This window comes from Stigmatopora argus, chromosome 20, assembly GCF_051989625.1.
Source record: "Stigmatopora argus isolate UIUO_Sarg chromosome 20, RoL_Sarg_1.0, whole genome shotgun sequence".
Taxonomy (NCBI): Eukaryota; Metazoa; Chordata; class Actinopteri; order Syngnathiformes; family Syngnathidae; genus Stigmatopora; species Stigmatopora argus.
Window position 1 is genome coordinate 6,740,121 of NC_135406.1, and position 21,128 is coordinate 6,761,248.

General features: G+C 37.9%; 1 protein-coding gene and 1 pseudogene across 2 annotated transcripts in view; both read right to left on the reverse strand.

Annotated features, from left to right (window-relative positions):
* Positions 1 to 21,128, reverse strand: part of LOC144065907 (uncharacterized) — a 215,196-nt pseudogene that overhangs the window by 114,285 nt on the left and 79,783 nt on the right. The gene's annotated exons all lie outside the window — the stretch shown is intronic.
* On the reverse strand, positions 1,558 to 2,843 carry LOC144065935 (uncharacterized). The gene has a single exon (XM_077589181.1). It carries the CDS (start codon positions 2,629 to 2,631, stop codon positions 1,603 to 1,605), a length of 1,029 nt encoding a protein of 342 aa, XP_077445307.1. The 5' UTR covers positions 2,632 to 2,843; the 3' UTR covers positions 1,558 to 1,602.

Genomic DNA, 21,128 nt, shown 5'->3' on the forward strand with positions numbered 1-21,128 from the left:
TATAGATTACTTCTATGCTTAGTGCGTATTTTATCCTGCAGGTTTTAATATTTCATGCATATTTAAGCTGGCCAGCAAACCCATATTTGTTTATCCATAAATTTAGGTGTTTAACCCTTGTAGCGCTTTGATTTTCAACAAATTTCCAATCTTTACACGGCAGACGCTGTTTTGGATCGTCGTCGCCAGCCACTTTTACATTTGCGCTGCCCATTTTAGAAGGGAGCGCGCGCGCATTTAGTTATCAGTTAGCAAATTCTTTTTCCGCGGAACGACACACGTAACACACGCAACACAAATGTATACCCTAGCCTGATATACTGTCAGAGTTATATTTGTACCTATCCGGACCGCGGTACAGGACACCCTGAACTGCCCCAAGTTTTATAGACTCATGCTCTGTCTCGTTACCTGGCATCGACTAGTATACCCAGGGTTTGTAACGCAGTCCCCTGGACGCGTGTCGCAGTCCCCTGGACGCGAGTCACATTTAAAAAATGGACCTCACGTGCAATGCCCCTTCAACAAACGCAGACATTCACGTGGACTTACCAGATATGACTCCAGATGTCCCTTTCAGAGTGTTAGCCGTCAACCGTCGAGAACCAAGTCGCCTCGTCGAATAATCCAGCCCGTAAAAGGGTATTTAAGCGCCGTGCACGGTCTTTCCAGATATCGAACGGAAGCGACCTGGATTCTGCTCCGGTATCTTGGCCACAGGCTCGAAGGACCAAATGTTAGGTTCATCCAATTGTAGGTTTATCCTTAGGCTTTTCCGTGTTCAGCTTTCAATAAAAAGGCATCTGTAGTCACATCCACATTTAATTCTTGCAAGAGAGAATACATCCATCCGCGTCTCCGGCCAAGATCATTCTAACCACTCGAAGTCCGTTTCGCTAATTTAATCATAAGATTTTCACGCCCTGCCCCACAGAAGTCTAAACATTCGTAGAGTCTCATAACAATTTCGTACAGTTATCAAAACAATTGTAGGACCTGTTGAATCGTCTCACAACAATTCTGTACAGTTATCAAAACAATGTAGGACCTGTTGAATCTTCCCAAGCGAGTTTCGATGCGAACCCTTCAGCGAAGAGGGGCTTCCCAAAACAGTCCTCGGTTCCCAAGAGCGCTTGTTGTGAGTCCATCTTCCGAAGCCGTAAACAGTCCTCAGTTCCCAAGAGCACCTGTCCTGAGTCCTCCTTCCGAAGCCGAAAACAGTCCTCAGTTCCCAAGCAGTTCGCAGTTCCCAAGAGCAATTGTTTTGAGACCTCTCCCTGCCCATGGCCATTCCCTGCCCTCTCGATGTGAACCACAGTTCTTACTTTAGCAAGGCATGCATTAAAATGGCTTTATTAATGCCAATAACTCTAACATAAAAGCACAGCGTTCAACACATATGTATTGTTTAATATTGTTACACATTCAGGATGAGCATTACTATTCCTAATAAGTAAATATATTGATTAATATAGTAAGCATGTTTATAATAAGGCTTTCTATTCCTAAGTAAGCATTGCAAACACATTTATAATAATCATTATTCCATCACTTCTCCTTTGGGAAAATGTTTGACCACAAACTGAACACGAAAATGGTTTTTCACCAGTGTGGATTCTTGTGTTTTTGTAAATGTGGCTTCCGAGAAAAGGCTTTACCGCAAACTGAACACGAAAATGGTTTTTCACCAGTGTGGGTTCTTGTGTGCTTTTTTAAGGATCCCTTCTCTGTAAATCTCTGACCACAAACTGAACACGAAAATGGTTTTTCACCAGTGTGGGTTCTTGTGTGCATTTTTAAGGTTCCCTTCTCTGTAAATCTTTTACCACAAACTGAACACGAAATTGGTTTTTCACCAGTGTGGGTTCTTGTGTGCCTTTTTAAGGTTCTCTTCTCTGTAAATCGTTTACCACAAACTGAACACGAAAATGGTTTTTCACCAGTGTGGGTTCTTATGTGGGCTTTTAACGTTCCCCTTTCTGTAAATGTTTTACCACAAACTGAACACGAAAATGGTTTTTCACCAGTGTGTGTTCTTGCATGAATAATTAAGGTTCCCTTCTCTGTAAATCTTTTACCACAAACTGAGCATGAAAATGGTTTGTCACCTGTGTGTGTTCTTGCATGACTAATTAAGTGATCCTTCCGTGTGAATGTTTGATCACAAAGTGAACACGAAAATAGTTTTTCACCAGTGTGGGTTCTTGTGTGTATTTTTAAGCTTCCTTTCTGTGTAAATCTTTTACCGCAAACTGAGCATGAAAATGGTTTGTCACCTGTGTGTGTTCTTGCATGACTAATTAAGTGTCCCTTCTGTGTGAATCTTTGACTACAAACTGAGCATGCAAATGATTTTTCACCAGTGTGGGTTCTTGTGTGCCTTTTTAAGGTTTTCTTCTCTGTAAATCGTTTACCACAAACTGAACACGAAAATGGTTTGTCACCTATGTGTGTTCTTGCATGAATATTTAAGTTTCTCTTGTGTGTAAATGTTTTACCACACACTGTACATGATAAGGGTTTCTCCCAAGTGTGGCTCCTCATGTGAGTTTTCAAAGTAGACTTTTTCCCAAAGGTTTTTCCACACAGAGCATTTCCAGAGTTTGCCGTCCTTAAGACCTTCATTGTCATAAAGCAAGTCTTCGCTTTCTGATAACGGAGCAATTAAATTGTCTGCTTGCCCTTCTGCTGAGCTGCCGTTCGGAGTCTCCGCCCCTCTGCCGGCCACGCCCAGATCATCTTCACTCTTGAAAGACTCACCAGTTGACACAGTGACATCTTCTTCCTCCTTTTTGATTTGCTGTTGAGGGAACTCTGGCTCCTCCTCTTTAATTTGGGGTAATGTTAAGGTGTGTGCAGGCTCCGCCCCTCTGCTGGTCACGCCCAGATCCTCTTCCCTCTTCAGGAATTCACTAAGTGACCAGGTGACATCATCTTCCTCCTTCTTGATTGGAAGTCGCTCGTCTCTCATTTGTTGTTGAGGGAACTCTAGCTCCTCCTCTTTAATTTGGGGTAAGGTTAAGGTGTGTGCAGGCTCCGCCCCTCTGCTGGTTACGCCCAGATCCTCTTCCCTCTTCAGGAATTCACCAAGTGACCAGGCGACATCATCTTCCTCCTTCTTGATTGGAAGTCGCTTGACTCTCATTTGTTGTTGAGAGAACTCTGGCTCCTCCCCTTTGATTTGGGGGAGCTCGAGTTCCTTTTTAAGGCCAGCAGACTCTTTCCCATCAGGACCAAGATATTCTCTGAAACCTGCACAGACACGAAGATAAATGATATGTTTCATAATCTGTCTATCTAACGAGAAGTCCTTTAGGTTAGACTGGTAATGTAAAGTCTTATACTTATATCGGCGGTGGTTAGGCTCGTAACATTAACTTGAAATTTAACTGAAATCAACTCAAATGACTATACACACCCACACATATTCGACCACATGGAACCATCTCAATAAGCTTGTATCTCCAATTTGTCTCATATCTCACGGAAAAAAAATGCTCGGAATTTAGCTCGTTTCTCAAATTTCCCGTAAATTGGGACACTCGTATGTCAAGGTATTCCTGTAATATGCTGGCTGCCACAGCAAATGTTCAATTAATGAGGAATAATTAAAGCACTTGCGGGTGACCCACATTGTAATCAACAGTTTGAGGAAAACAGAGTTCACCTTCAAAATTAAAGTACAATTAAGAACACACCTACACATTTCAATGTTTAAAAATGTTTTGTTTTATTAAACCCAAAGGATTCTTTAATCTCATCTCATTTTCTGAACCGCTTTATCCTCATCAGAGTCGGGGGGGGGGGGGTGCTGGAGCCTATCCCAGCTGACTTTGGGCCAGAGGCGGGGGGGGGGGGGGGGGGGGGGCACCCTGAATTGTTGGCCAGCCAATCGCAGGGCACAACAAGACAGACAACCATTCACACTCACACTACCTAGGAGCAATTTAGTGTCAAATCAGCCTACCATGTCTTTACAATGTGGGAGGAAGCCGGAGTACCTGGAGAAAACCCACACGCGTCAAAATAAAAAGGTAATTAAAAAAAAAAAAACTTTCTATAAATGGTCATTTTTTAAAGAAACTGATACTTTACTATACATGGTCTTTTTTATTATTAAAAAAAGCCTTACTATTGCATAGTAGTAAGGAAAACCGGAGTACCTGGAGGAAACCCACACAGGCCTGGGAAGAACATGCAAACTCCACACAGGTGGACTTGACCTGGATTTGAACCTAGGACCTGAGAGCTGTGAGGCCGATGCGCTAACCACTCGCTCCTCTGGGCCGGTTTTCACATTTTTATGAATTTATAATTTAAAAAAAATCTCCAGTGCTGAGTCCTAGTAGCAAGCGGAAGACATTGGAGTTGCTTCCGCTTGAAAAATTATTTAAAAAATAAACATTTTCCCCAGAAAAATCTGCGATGTAGTGAAATGCTGAGGGATTACCATTAAGCCTTAATGATGAAGGGAATATATAGATATAAAAATGGACCCACCTTCTATTCTGTGAAGGACAACTTTTGCATGGATTATTTTGCAAAATGTCGAGTTTTCCTCGTGGAACTTTGCTGCTCTTTTCCCACACGTAAATTCTGATGGAGACGCCATTGATAGCTGCTAGCTAGGCTAAGTTAAAGAGGGCGCAAAGCTTCAAAGTTCTTCGACGACTTGAAGAGTTGATCCTTTGATATATGCTAACAGGCTGAGCTAAAGTAGGCCGCAAAGCTTCAACGAGGTCTTGAAAATTATTTTGGCTGATATTTAAGGTCATAAAGTAGCTTATGCTAGACACGTCGGGGACCCATAGGTTAAGCTAGGTGGCGAAAACTGCGCAAGCGCGGTGGCAGCGTCACTTCCTTCGATTTATAAATGTAAGAGAGTCGGAAATAGGAAATAATTAATCTTCAAATGTTCTGACGTGTGGTTTGAGCAATAATTGTTTGCGCAGGTTTTAATTAAATTGAAAATTAAATTAAACATAAATAACTTGAAGATTGCGTCTCAAAAGGAGGCTTCGCAAAACGCGCATGCGCAGAGAAAAATCGTCCTTGACAATGGAGCTGTTGCTGTTTGGCCGATTGGCATCACGGGAGAAGTAGTTCTTCAATGAAACGGTTTGAACTCGCAGGAATCAGTCTCTTATTTAGGTAACGCTCTCTCGTGGTCAGGAGAAAATTTGTTTAATTTTAATTTCAGTATTCGTGGACATTATACACAATAATTAAGACACTGTCAATCACAAGTTATCGAAGAAGCGCAGAAATTATATGAGAAAATTTGCAATTTCTCAAAGGTGTCTTAAACGCAAAAGGAAAAGTTTGTTTTTTCTTTTATTAACATTATTCCCTCAATCTGGACCAACAACTAGATGTAAATTATATTTCTTGATTTTCCTATTTTTAACGAATATTTGCAATTTTTTCATCCTTATTTTTTTCTTTTTGTGTTTTAGTTCAATGAGTATTTAGTAAAATGTAAAAATAACTATATAAAAATGTTTTCTGTTTTCCACTTTAATTTTGAACATAAAAACATATTTCGTTTCCTTTTGAAATTAAATGATTAAAAGACATCTTCCCTCTGTAAGAAAAAAAGCTAAAATAAACATAGTTTTAGATCTATAAAAAATTGGTTGGAGGGAGGGAGGGAGGGAGGGAGGGAGAGAGGGAGTGGGAGGGAGGGAGCGGGAGAGAGCAAGAGAGCGAGAGAGAGAGATTAAATCGGATTTAAAGAACTGGATATAAAGCCTTAAATATTTTTCATAGATCTAAAACAATGTTTATTTGAGCTTTTATTTTCAATAAGGGAATAATCATTTGTTGAAAATATTTCTATATAGTTATTTTTACATTTTACAAAATACTTATTGAACTAAAACACAAAAGAACAAAATTGGAGGGAAAAATTGCAAATATTCGTTAAAAATGGGAAAATCAAGACATAATTTAAATCTAGTGGTTGGTCCGGATTAAGCGAATAATGTAAATAAAAGAAAAAACAAACTTTTCCTTTTGGGTTTAAGACACCTTTGAGAAATTGCTATTTTTCTGATATAATTTCTTAAAATGTGCTTCTCCGATAACTTTTGATTGACAGTGTCTTAAATATTGTGTACACTGTACAGGGGTCCCCAAACTTTTTCTTGTGAGGGCCACATAACTTTTCCCTTCTCTGATGGGGGGCCGGTGTCAGTTTGTAACAGAAAAAGCCATGGAACATTAACTTTCTGTTGTGCCATGCACAATCTTCTCCCTTTGCTCTGAAGTTTATGCACGACACCACAACCGTCATTACAGAATCCCACGTCAACATTTTGCAACACAGTGCTTGGTGGTGTATTTGGCAGTGGACTCGTAGCGGGGCGGTGAGACCCCTTTTTTCCAACTCCTGGTTCATGCGTCCCATTATTAGACCGCAAGTTTCGGCCACCATGCTAGGAGCCCCGTAAGTCGTGATGCTAGCTAGCTTTGACCAGTCCAGGTCCAACTTCTCCATGGTTTGGCACACTTTGTCAAAAATATCCTCTCCCGTTGTAGTCCCTTTGAGACTTTGGAGGGCTGCCAGATCCTCGCAAATCTCAAAGTTTGCGCTAACTCCACGAATAAAAATGAGCAGTTGCGCTGTGTCTTGCACGTCCGTGCTTTCATCCAGTGCTAATGAAAAAAAGTCAAATTATTTCGTCTTCTGCTGCAGCTGGGCATATATATTACTCCCGATTTCTTCAACGCGTCTGGTCATTGTACTCACCGACAGACTTACGGCATTAAATGCATCTTTCTTCTCGGGACACACCTCCTCCGCGACAGTATCCATACATTTCTTAACAAACTCTCCGTCAGTGAAAGGCTTACCGCTGCTTGCTATCAATTTAGCAACCCAAAAGCTGGCCCGAACGGATGCCTGGTTCTGCTAAGATAGTAGTCCACTTTTTCGCTTTGAGAGTTTGTCTGCTCGTATTTGGCCTTGCAATCTATCGTACTTGTCTTTGTGACGGGATTCATAGTGTCGGCAAAGATTGTATTCTTTGAATACCGCCACCGTCTCTTGACAAATGAGACAAACAGCCTTTTCTTTGCATTGAACAAAAAAATAATCGTTTGTCCACTCCAGGTTAAATATCCTGCATTCTGAATCAATTTTTCTCTCACCTAACTTTTTCGCCATTATTCCGTTATCAAACAGGTTGCAGTTTTAATATGCTTGAATAGTCCGCGATGGTCCCAGGGCTCCGCCCTCACCTGCGATCGTCCAGATGTCTCGGTAACACTGCTCGTGCATGCAACGGTGGACGTGCCCGCATGCATCAAAGGGAAACACTCTCCCCGCGCGTGTCACCAAAGAAGCAATGCGAAGCCCCGCTTCACTGGGATGATTTGTGGGCTCAGCAGGGGTGCAATGAACCAAACACAAGATTAAAATGTCCCAGTATTCAAGGCCAAATAGGAAAAAAAATCCGATAGCGTCTCTGGTATTGTTCAGAGGGCCGGTCCAAATGTGCCAGCGGGCCGCATCCCAAAAAAAAAAAAAAAAAAAAATTCCGATAGCGTCTCTGGTATTGTTCAGAAGGCCGGTCCAAATGTGCCGGCGGGCCGTATCCGGCCCGCGGGCCGTAGTTTGGTGACCCCTGGTGTACAGTGTCCACGAATACTGAACTTAGAATGAAACAAATTTTCTCCTGACCACGAGAGAGCAGTACATAAATAAGAGACTGATTCCTGCGACGCCTCCTTTTGAGACGCGATCTTCAAGTGATTTATGTTTAATTTAATTTTCAATTTAATTCAAACCTGCGCAAACATTTTTTTGCTCAAACCACATGTCAGAAAATTTGAATAATAATTATTTCCTATGTCCAAATCTCTTACATTTATGAACTTAATGCATCGTAGGAAGTGACGCTGCCACCGCGCATGCCCAATTTTCGCCACCAAACTTAACCTATGGGTCCCCGTCGTGTCTAGCTTCAGCTCCTTTATGACCTTAAATATCAGCCAAAATCATTTTCAAGACCTCGTTGAAGCTTTGCAGGCTACTTTAGCTCAGTCGGTTAGCATATATCAAAGGAACAACTCTTCAAGTCGTCGAAGAACTTTGAAGCTTTGCGCCCTCTTTAACTTAGCCTAGCTAGCAGCTATCAATGGCGTCTCCATCAGAATTTACGTGTGGGAAAAGAGCAGCATAGTTCCACGAGGAAAACTCAACATTTTGCAAAATAATGCATGCAAAAGTTGTCCTTCAAAGACTAGAAGGTGGGTCCATTTTTATATCTATATATTTTCTAAACCATTAAGGCTTAATGGTAATTGTAGAAGTGCTATATCTGTGCAATGCAATTGCAAATTCAAGTACTGTAATCCCTCAGCATTTCACTACATTGCGGATTTTTTATGGGGTAAATGTTTTTTATTTTTTTAAATTATTTTTCAAGCGGAAGCAACTCCCATGTCTTCCGCTTGCTACTATTACTCAACACTGAAGATTTTTATTTTATTTTAAGTTCTTAAAAATGTGAAAAGCGGCCCAGAGGAGCGAGTGGTTAGCGCGTCGGCCTCACAGCTCTGGGGTCCTGGGTTCAAATCCAGGTCAAGTCTAACTTTGTGGAGTTTTCATGTTCTCCCCAGGCCTGCGTGGGTTTCCTCCAGGTACACCGGTTTCCTCCCACATTGTAAAGACATGGTAGGCTGATTCGACACTAAATTGCTCCTAGGTAGTGTGAGTGTGAATGGTTGTCTGTCTTGTTGTGCCCTGCGATTGGCTGGCCAACAATTCAGGGTGCCCCCCCACCTCTGGCCCAAAGTTAGCTGGGATAGGCTCCAGCACCCCCCCCCCCCGACTCTGATGAGGATAAAGCGGTTCAGAAAATGAGATGAGATTAAAGAATCCTTTGGGTTTAATAAAACAAAACATTTTTAAACATTGAAATGTGTAGGTGTGTTCTTAATTGTACTTTAATTTTGAAGGTGAACTCTGTTTTCCTCAAACTGTTGATTACAATGTGGGTCACCCGCAAGTGCTTTAATTATTCCTCATTAATTGAACATTTGCTGTGGCAGCCAGCATATTACAGGAATACCTTGACATACGAGTGTCCCAATTTACGGGAAATTTGAGAAACGAGCTAAATTCCGAGCATTTTTTTTCCGTGAGATATGAGACAAATTGGAGATACAAGCTTATTGAGATGGTTCCATGTGGTCGAATATGTGTGGGTGTGTATAGTCATTTGAGTTGATTTCAGTTAAATTTCAAGTTAATGTTACGAGCCTAACCACCGCCGATATAAGTATAAGACTTTACATTACCAGTCTAACCTAAAGGACTTCTCGTTAGATAGACAGATTATGAAACATATCATTTATCTTCGTGTCTGTGCAGGTTTCAGAGAATATCTTGGTCCTGATGGGAAAGAGTCTGCTGGCCTTAAAAAGGAACTCGAGCTCCCCCAAATCAAAGGGGAGGAGCCAGAGTTCTCTCAACAACAAATGAGAGTCAAGCGACTTCCAATCAAGAAGGAGGAAGATGATGTCGCCTGGTCACTTGGTGAATTCCTGAAGAGGGAAGAGGATCTGGGCGTAACCAGCAGAGGGGCGGAGCCTGCACACACCTTAACCTTACCCCAAATTAAAGAGGAGGAGCTAGAGTTCCCTCAACAACAAATGAGAGACGAGCGACTTCCAATCAAGAAGGAGGAAGATGATGTCACCTGGTCACTTAGTGAATTCCTGAAGAGGGAAGAGGATCTGGGCGTGACCAGCAGAGGGGCGGAGCCTGCACACACCTTAACATTACCCCAAATTAAAGAGGAGGAGCCAGAGTTCCCTCAACAGCAAATCAAAAAGGAGGAAGAAGATGTCACTGTGTCAACTGGTGAGTCTTTCAAGAGTGAAGATGATCTGGGCGTGGCCGGCAAAGGGGCGGAGACTCCAAACGGCACCTCAGCAGAAGGGCAAGCAGACAATTTAATTGCTCCGTTATCAGAAAGCGAAGACTTGCTTTATGACAATGAAGGTCTTAAGGACGGCAAACTCTGGAAATGCTCTCAGTGTGGAAAAATCTTTGGGAAAAAGTCTACTTTGAAAAGACATATGAGGAGCCACACCGGGGAGAAACCCTTATGTACAATTTGTGGTAAAACATTTACACACAAGGGAAAGTTAAATATTCATGCAAGAACACACACTGGTGAAAAACCATTTTCGTGTTCAGTTTGTGGTCAAACATTCACACGGAAGGATCACTTAATTAGTCATGCAAGAACACACACAGGTGACAAACCATTTTCGTGTTCAGTTTGCGGTAAAGCCTTTTCTCATAAGCAAGTTTTACAAATATACACGAACCCACACTGGTGAAAAACCATTTGCGTGTTCAGTTTGTGGTAAAAGATTCACAGAGAAGGGACACTTAAATAGTCATGCAAGAACCCACACTGGTGAAAAACCATTTTCGTGTTCAGTTTGCGGTAAAACATTTACAAACAAGAGAAACTTAAATAGTCATGCAAGAACACACACGGGTGAAAATACATTTTCATGTTCAGTTTGTGGTCAAAGATTTACAGAGAAGGGACACTTAAAAATACACACAAGAACCCACACTGGTGAAAAACCATTTTCGTGTTCAGTTTGTGGTCAAAGATTTACACACAAGCAAAACTTAAAAAGGCACACAAGAACCCACACTGGTGAAAAACCATTTTCGTGTTCAGTTTGTGGTAAAACATTTACAGTGAAAGGACACTTAAAAATACACAAGAACCCACACTGGTGAAAAACCATTTTCGTGTTCAGTTTGTGGTAAAAGATTTACACACAAGCAAAACTTAAAAAGGCACACAAGAACCCACACTGGTGAAAAACCATTTTCGTGTTCAGTTTGTGGTCAAACATTTTCCCAAAGGAGAAGCTTAAGAACACTTATTAACCCACACTGGGGAACAATGTTTTCCTGTCTCTGGCCACAGATTTGCAACAACAGCCCAATTAAAAAGCTACACAATTCAAAAACCTTTTCCAGGTGCAGTTAATCTTCCAACATTTTCACAGAAGGGAACCTGAAAAGAAGACTTAACAACCCGCAGTGGCGAAAAGCCCTTTCTTTGCTCAATTTTTGGTTCAACACGTTGGTTAAGAATACTTAATAATACATAATACTAAGTTTGTTGCCAAGGATTTATTCATAAGACTTAAAAGACACAAATGTGTGGGTGTGTGTATGTTATCTATTAATTGGCAAAAATGATGAGAATCCCTCGTGTCATTTTTGAATCATGTTGATATAATTAGTCTGCTGTGAATTTGTGTCTGTTTGGAAAAAGAGAAAAACAAGTCAAATGTTGTTTTATTTCATTTAATCTTCAGAATTTTCTATTAGCTTTGTAAACTACATTCTTTTCCTTTTGTAACTATAAGAACTTACTTTGGGTTCATTTTGGAGTAGTTTTCCATTTTATATTTATCCAAACGGATTTGATCTGCATGTAAATAGACCTGGCAGTCGGTATATGAAGTCAAATTTGAATTGTTTTTTTTTTAAATTTTATTTTAATGTTGAACAAACAGATAATACTCAATATTCTTATGTATAATCATTAGTATGAAAAAAATATTGATGGTTTGAAACTTATCGTTGTGATTGTACATTGCTTTCACCTGTGGTCGCCTCCCCTGTGTATCACCCACCTGTTTTCCATGTCTCGTTAACCCATGGCTTACTGCTTCCTGTGGCTTTTTGTTCATTTTAATTTTGGGGGGTGTAATTTTTTATTTTTGGCTCATGTTTTCAGTTTGCTCTTTGTGTTTTGAATTAAAACTCTTTATGTATACCGTAATGATTGTATTGACTCACTTCGAGTGATGGGTTTATGAGCATCACTTGTCGTTTCCATACAGTGACCCACTGCTTCGCAGAATACGTACACCTGGTGGGCGTTAAAAATCACTGCAGGAAACTACACAAAGCCCAAGGGTGCATTAACGCCAACTCGATGTCATGTGGGCCGGACTATTTTAGATAATATATATATATATATATATATATATATATATATATATGTATGTGTGTATATATGTATGTATGTATATATATGTATATATATGTTGTATATGTGTATATATGTATATATATGTGTATATATGTATGTATATATGTATGTATATGTATATATATATATGTGTATATATATGTGTATATATATATAGTGTATATATGTATATATGTATATATATATGTGTATATATGTATATATATGTATGTATATATATATATATATATATATATATATATATATATATATATATATGTGTATATGTGTATATATATGTATATATATATATATATATATATATGTATATATATGTATATATATATATGTATAAATATGTATGTATATATATATATATGTATATATGTATATATATGTATATATATATATGTATATATGTATATATATGTGTATATATATGTATATGTATATATATGTGTATGTATGTATGTATGTATGCATACATGTATGTATGTATACATGTATGCATGTATGTATACATGTATGCATGTATGTATACATGTATGCATGTATGTATACATGTATGCATGTATGTATACATGTATGCATGTATGTATACATGTATGCATGTATGTATACATGTATACATGTATGTATACATGTATGCATGTATGTATACATGTATGCATGTATGTATACATGTATGCATGTATGTATACATGTATGCATGTATGTATGCATGTATGTATGCATGTATGTATGCATGTATGTATGCATGTATGTATGCATGTATGTATGCATGTATGTATGCATGTATGTATACATGTATGCATGTATGTATACATGTATGCATGTATGTATACATGTATGCATGTATGTATACATGTATGCATGTATGTATACATGTATGCATGTATGTATACATGTATGCATGTATGTATACATGTATGCATGTATGTATACATGTATGCATGTATGTATACATGTATGCATGTATGTATACATGTATGCATGTATGTATACATGTATGCATGTATGTATACATGTATGCATGTATGTATACATGTATGCATGTATGTATACATGTATGCATGTATGTATACATGTATGCATGTATGTATACATGTATGCATGTATGTATACATGTATGCATGTATGTATACATGTATGCATGTATGTATACATGTATGCATGTATGTATACATGTATGCATGTATGTATACATGTATGCATGTATGTATACATGTATGCATGTATGTATACATGTATGCATGTATGTATACATGTATGCATGTATGTATACATGTATGCATGCATGTATGCATGCATGTATGCATGCATGTATGCATGCATGTATGCATGCATGTATGCATGCATGTATGCATGCATGTATGCATGCATGTATGCATGCATGTATGCATGCATGTATGTATGTATGCATGTATGCATGTATGCATGTATGTATGTATGCATGTATGTATGTATGCATGTATGTATGTATACATGTATGCATGTATGTATGTATACATGTATGTATGTATGTATGCATGTATGTATGTATGCATACATGTATGTATGTATGTATGTATGTATGCATACATGTATGTATGTATACATGTACAGACGCTCCCCTACTTACGAACGCAATTGGTTCCGAGCGATTGTTCATTAGTTGAATTTGTTTGTAAGTTGATTCAGTGCTATATTTTGTATTATAATTAATGTTTAAGGCCGACATAAGTATATTGAAGGTTTATATAAGTGCATTTGTATGTTTAAGGCTTGTATAAGTAACACGCATTGGTTTGTACTGAATTATTTTTTTTTTAATAAAATGGAGAGAATATGTACAGTACTGTAGAGAGAGATAGATTTATGTATTAGAAACTGGCCAAATGAAGCGACCTAATGACGATTGCACAGTTTTCTTCTTTTTTTCATCATAAATTATGCGGTAGTGTATGGCATCATTCAATTGATTTGCAAACTTTGTGCAACGTTCAATATTTGGGTCCTGCTGCTCGATCTTTCTGTTTATAAATGGTACTGAATGTGCAACGCTCACCACTCTCACGCGCATCAAGCTTCGTTATTATTGCCACTCATTTCAAATGAAATGGCTTGTCTCTTCCTTGCAACTCCCTCAATAGAAGCCTTTAGCTTTTTACCAACCATATTCAATATTGGATGCATGAGATATTTAATGATACAAATGAAAAATGTTCTTTGCACACTGGAGATACATTCACGCACTTCCGCATTGCAATGAAGAAGAAGGTAGATGCTGGGTGAGCTGAGCTCTCACAGCGCCATGCGTCGGTATTAGCGGCGGAAAGAAGTACTACTCCGAAAAAGACCCGAAATACAAAATTGGACTTGCGAACATTTTTGGACTTAAACGGAATTTGCAGACATGTTCGTATGTACCGTTGTTCGTAAGTTGAATGTTCGTAAGTAGGGGAGCGTCTGTATACATGTATGTATGTATACATGTATACATGTATGTATGTATGTATACATGTATACATGTATGTATGTTTACATGTATACATGTATGTATGTATACATGTATGTATGTATACATGTATGTATGTATACATGTATACATGTATGTATGTATACATGTATACATGTATGTATGTATACATGTATACATGTATGTATGTATACATGTATGTATGTATACATGTATACATGTATGTATGTATACATGTATGTATGTATACATGTATACATGTATGTATGTATACATGTATACATGTATGTATACATGTATACATGTATGTATACATGTATACATGTATGTATGTATACATGTATGTATGTATGTATGTATGTATGTATACATGAATGTATGTATGTATACATGTATGTATACATGTATACATGTATGTATGTATGTGTGTATACATGTATACATGTATGTGTGTATACATGTATACATGTATGTATGTATACATGTATGTATGTATACATGTATACATGTATACATGAATGTATGTATACATGTATACATGTATGTATGTATACATGTATACATGTATGTATGTATACATGTATACATGTATGTATGTATACATGTATACATGTATGTATGTATACATGTATACATGTATATATGTATACATGTATACATGTATGTATGTATACATGTATACATGTATGTATGTATACATGTATACATGTATGTATGTATACATGTATACATGTTTGTATGTATACATGTATACATGTATGTATGTATACATGTATGTATGTATGTATACATGTATGTATGTATACATGTATACATGTATGTATGTATACATGTATACATGTATGTATGTATACATGTATACATGTATGTATGTATACATGTATACATGTATGTATGTATACATGTATACATGTATGTATGTATGTATACATGTATACATGTATGTATGCATGTATACATGTATACATGTATGTATGCATGTATACATGTATACATGTATGTATGTATGTATACATGTATACATGTATGTATGTATGTATGTATACATGTATACATGTATACATACATACATGTATACATGTATACATACATACATGTATACATGTATACATACATACATGTATACATACATACATGTATACATGTATACATACATACATGTATACATACATACATGTATACATACATACATACATGTATACATACATACATGTATACATGTATGTATGTATACATGTATGTATGTATACATGTATGTATGTATGTATACATGTATGTATGTATACATGTATGTATGTATGTATACATGTATGTATGTATACATGTATGTATGTATGTATACATGTATACATGTATGTATACATGTATACATGTATGTATGTATACATGTATACATGTATGTATGTATACATGTATACATGTATGTATGTATACATGTATACATGTATGTATGTATACATGTATACATGTATGTATGTATACATGTATACATGTATGTATGTATACATGTATACATGTATGTATGTATACATGTATACATGTATGTATGTATACATGTATACATGTATGTATGTATACATGTATACATGTATGTATGTATACATGTATACATGTATGTATGTATACATGTATACATGTATGTATACATGTATACATGTATGTATGTATACATGTATACATGTATGTATGTATACATGTATACATGTATGTATGTATACATGTATGTATGTATACATGTATGTATGTATACATGTATACATGTATGTATGTATACATGTATACATGTATACATGTATGTATGTATACATGTATACATGTATGTATACATGTATACATGTATGTATGTATACATGTATACATGTATGTATGTATACATGTATACATGTATGTATGTATACATGTATACATGTATGTATGTATACATGTATACATGTATGTATGTATACATGTATACATGTATGTATGTATACATGTATACATGTATGTATGTATACATGTATACATGTATGTATGTATACATGTATACATGTATGTATGTATACATGTATACATGTATGTATGTATACATGTATACATGTATGTATGTATACATGTATACATGTATGTATGTATACATGTATGTATGTATACATGTATGTATGTATACATGTATACATGTATGTATGTATACATGTATACATGTATACATGTATGTATGTATACATACATGTATGTATACATGTATGTATACATGTATGTATACATGTATGTATACATGTATGTATGTATGAATGTATGCATGCATGTATGTTAGCATGCATGCATGTATGCTAGCATGCATGCATGTATGCTAGCATGCATGCGTGCATGCATGCGTGTGTGCATGCATGCATGCGTGCATGCATTTATGCATGTATGCATGCATGCGTGTATGCATGCATGCGTGTATGCATGCGTGTATGCATGCGTGTATGCATGCATGCGTGTGTGCATGCATGCGTGTATGCATGCGTGTATGCATGCGTGCGTGTATGTGTGCGTGTATGCGTGCGTGCGTGCACGCATGCGTGCGTGTACGCATGCGTGCGTGTACGCATGTGTGGGTGCACGCATGTGTGCATGCATGCATGTGTGCATGCATGCATGTGTGCATGCATGGATGTGTGCATGCATGCATGTGTGCATGCATGCATGTGTGTATGCATGAATGTGTGCATGCACGCATGTGTGTATGTACGCATGTGTGCATGCATGCATGTGTGCATGCATGCATGTGTGCATGCATGCATGTGTGCATGCATGCATGTGTGCATGCATGCATGTGTGCATGCATGCATGTGTGTATGTACGCATGTGTGTATGTACGCATGTGTGCATGCGTGCACGTGTGCATGCATGCATGTGTGCATGCATGCATACATGCATGCATGCTAGCATACGTGCATGCTAGCATACGTGCATGCATACATGCATGCTAGCATACGTGCATGCATACATGCATGCTAGCATACATGCATGCATACATACTTGCATGCATGCATACATGCATGTATGCATACATGTATGTATGTATGTATACATGTATGTATGTATGCATGTATGTATATATGTATACATGTGTGTATGTATGTATACATGTATGTATGTATACATGTATGTATGTATGTATACATGTATGTATGTATACATGTATGTATGTATGTATGTATACATGTATGTATGTATGTATGTATACATACTCACACTCATACCTAGGAGTGTATACATACATGTATGTATGTATATACATACATGTATGTATACATGTATGTATACATGTATACATACATGTATACATACATGTATGCATACATGTATGCATTCATGTATGCATGCATTCATGTATGCATGCATTCATACATGTATACATACGTGTATACATACGTGTATACATACGTGTATACATACGTGTATACATACGTGTATACATACGTGTACATACACGTGTACGTACACGTGTACATACATGTGTACATATATCTGTACGTATATATATGTATATATATGTATATATATGTATATATATATGTATATATATGTATATATATATATATATATATATATGTATATATATATGTACTTTTCTAGCTTAAGCTACTTTATGACCTTAAATATCAGCCAAAATCATTTTCAAGACCTAGTTGAAGCTTTGCGTCCTACTTTAGCTCAGCCTGTTAGCATAAATCAAAGGAACAACTCTTCAGGTCGTCTAAGAACTTTGAAGCTTTGCGCCCTCTTTAACTTAGCCTAGCTACCAGCTATCAACGGCGTCTCCATCAGAATTTACATGTGGGAAAAGACCAGCAAAGTTCCACGAGGAAAACTCGACATTTTGCAAAATAATGCATGCAAAAGTTGTCCTTCACAGAATAGAAGGTGGGTCCATTTTTATATCTATATATTCCCTTCATCATTAAGGCTTAATGGTAATTGTGTTAGTGCTATATCTGTGTGCTGCAATAGCAAATTCAAGTACAGTAATCCCTCAGCATTTCACTACATCACGGATATTTTCTGGGGAAAATGTTTTTTGTTTTTTTAAATAATTTTTCAAGCGGAAGCAACTCCCATGTCTTCCGCTTGCTACTAGGACTCAAAACAGAAGATTTTTATTTTAAGTTCATAAAAATGTAAAAAGCTTTCCAGAGGAGCGAGTTGTTAGCGCGTCGGCATCACAGCTCTGGGGTTGCGGGTTCAAATCCAGGTCAAGTCCACCTGTGTGGAGTTTGCATGTTCTCCCCAGGCCTGCGTGGGTTTCCTCCAGGTACTCCGGTTTCCTCCCACACTCCAAAGACATGCATAGACTTTGCATAGTAAGGCTTTTAAAAAAAAAAAAAAAACATTTTATAGTGACGCGTGTTGGTTTTTCTCCGGGTACTTCGGTTTCCTCCCACATTCCAAAGACATGGTAGGCTGATTGGACACTCTAAATTCCTCCTAGGTATGAGTGTGAGTGTGAATGGTTGTCTGTCTTGTTGTGCCCTGCGATTGGCTGGCCAACAATTCAGGGTGCCTCCCGCCTCTGGCCCAAAGTCAGCTGGGATAGGCTCCAGCACCCCCACCCAATGTTCCGTCTAATTTTTCGTTGGTTTGGGCAGAAAGACAACCTCCCTGAGCGCACTGAGTACCAGTGTGAGCGACATCATCGGTACTCGGTAAGATTTGCCTAAAGACGTTTCGCCGACGGACGTTTGACAGACAGGCAGGTCGCCGAATGGACGTTCCGCCGAACGTTCCGGCCGTTTGGCCGAATGAACGTTCGGCCAAACGGAGGTTTCGCCGAAACGGGATTCGCGCGCTCGCCCCGCCCCCGGATCGTGTGTGTACATGTTTTTCAACCTCGGCCCGCGGGCCATATACGGCCCGTTAGGATTTTTAATCCAGCCCGCCGCTGGTGTTGTCCAAATTATAGTAAAAATCAATGATTCATTTCCCATTGCCGCTCATCACTCTCAATTTATTAGTGTACCATCAATGGCAGCCCGGGAATAAGCACTCTTGGGCGGGCATGGCAGCCCGGGAATAAGCACTCTTGGGGGGGCAGATGTAGCAGAACCGAGACGTAAAATGACAGCAATCGGGTCAAATCCATCTTAAAACAGCATTTAATGATTAAATACAAATACTGGAGCTCTTTAGACATTAGAACCAGGCCCAGGGAAATGAATTCCTCGGTAAAATGCTGTGATGGAGGCAAAAAAACGTCTTTATACGTCCATTCGCCAAACGGCTCAAAATACTCTCAAATTCGGTCAAATCCAGCCAAAAACAGCGTTTAATGATTAAATACAAATACTGGAGCTCTTTGGACATTAGAACCGAGCCCAGGGAAGTGAATTCCTCTGTAAAATATCGCGATGGAGGCAAAAAAACGTCCATATATATCCATTCGCCAAACGGCTCAAAATGCTCTCAAATTCGGCAAATCCAGCTGAAAACAGCGTTTAATGATTAAATACAAATACTAGTATTTGTATTTGATGGAATAATGCTTAAAACCTTTTAAATCATTATTAGTAATATTTAATTAAAATAGGAAAACATCTTTCAACATAACTGCTTACACTTGCAAGGAGGTACCTTGTGATGTCGTCTTAGTCCACAAGGCATTCTAAATTGTAGTAACTGAATCATTGTATTTAATCGCGACAAACATGTTATGTAATCAGTACAATAACACCCTAAATGGTTAGAAAAACAACTGTGTGAGAGTTGCCGAAGTAAGCATGAAAGTTGAACAAGGCACCCAAACAACGGTGTGAGGAATTGCATAATATTTTCATTATAAGGTAAACAAAGCATTATTATAATGTAAACAAAGCATCCGTATTTTCAAACAATAATGCGATTATCGCCATCTGCTGCTGGAGTCCCGTCAAACCAGTCCCGTTGTGTTTTGCCGAAAAGCGTCCGAAAACAATGTGTCCTCAAGCTGTGGGGCCTTGAGACGATGGGGAGGAAAAAATGCCCATGGTCCCATGAATTGGTTTATAGCCTTATTACTTATTAAAAATGCTTACAACACATATAGAACATTCCATAATAAACCCAACACGAAGGATCTTCTCCACATTCCAGCAATCCAAGAGGATTCGACCTTCTTGTTGTTTGGTCTAACTGAGGAGCAAAGCATTTACTTCATTGCAAGCAGATGTAGACTATAATAACTTTTCTCTCGTGTTAATGAGCTAAGTAAAACAAAGCGTTCTTCATTGCGAGCAAATATATTATAATGTAAGAACAATAACCCTAACAGTATATTTTTCAATAGAATTGAACCACCATCTCCCCCCTGTTTGCTTGATTAATATATTAAGCTGGACCCTTCACTGCAATTAAGCCACATAAATTGCATGCTAATCAAGAACTCCAAATTCATTCAATAATGTGTATCGCACAGTTGCTTGAAATAAATAATACCCCAATCTAGTCGTTTTTTGCAAACATTTAACGTTACATTCGCTTTCTAGTTTGTCTATCATCTCCTATAAAACTTTCTTACTCAGTTTTTCCAATAGTTACACATATAAATACAAATCTAGTAACATTTCTACCAATTATCCCCTTCAACATCAAAAAGATAAAAACAATTTACCGTTAATTTTAGACATGAAGTTACCGTATTT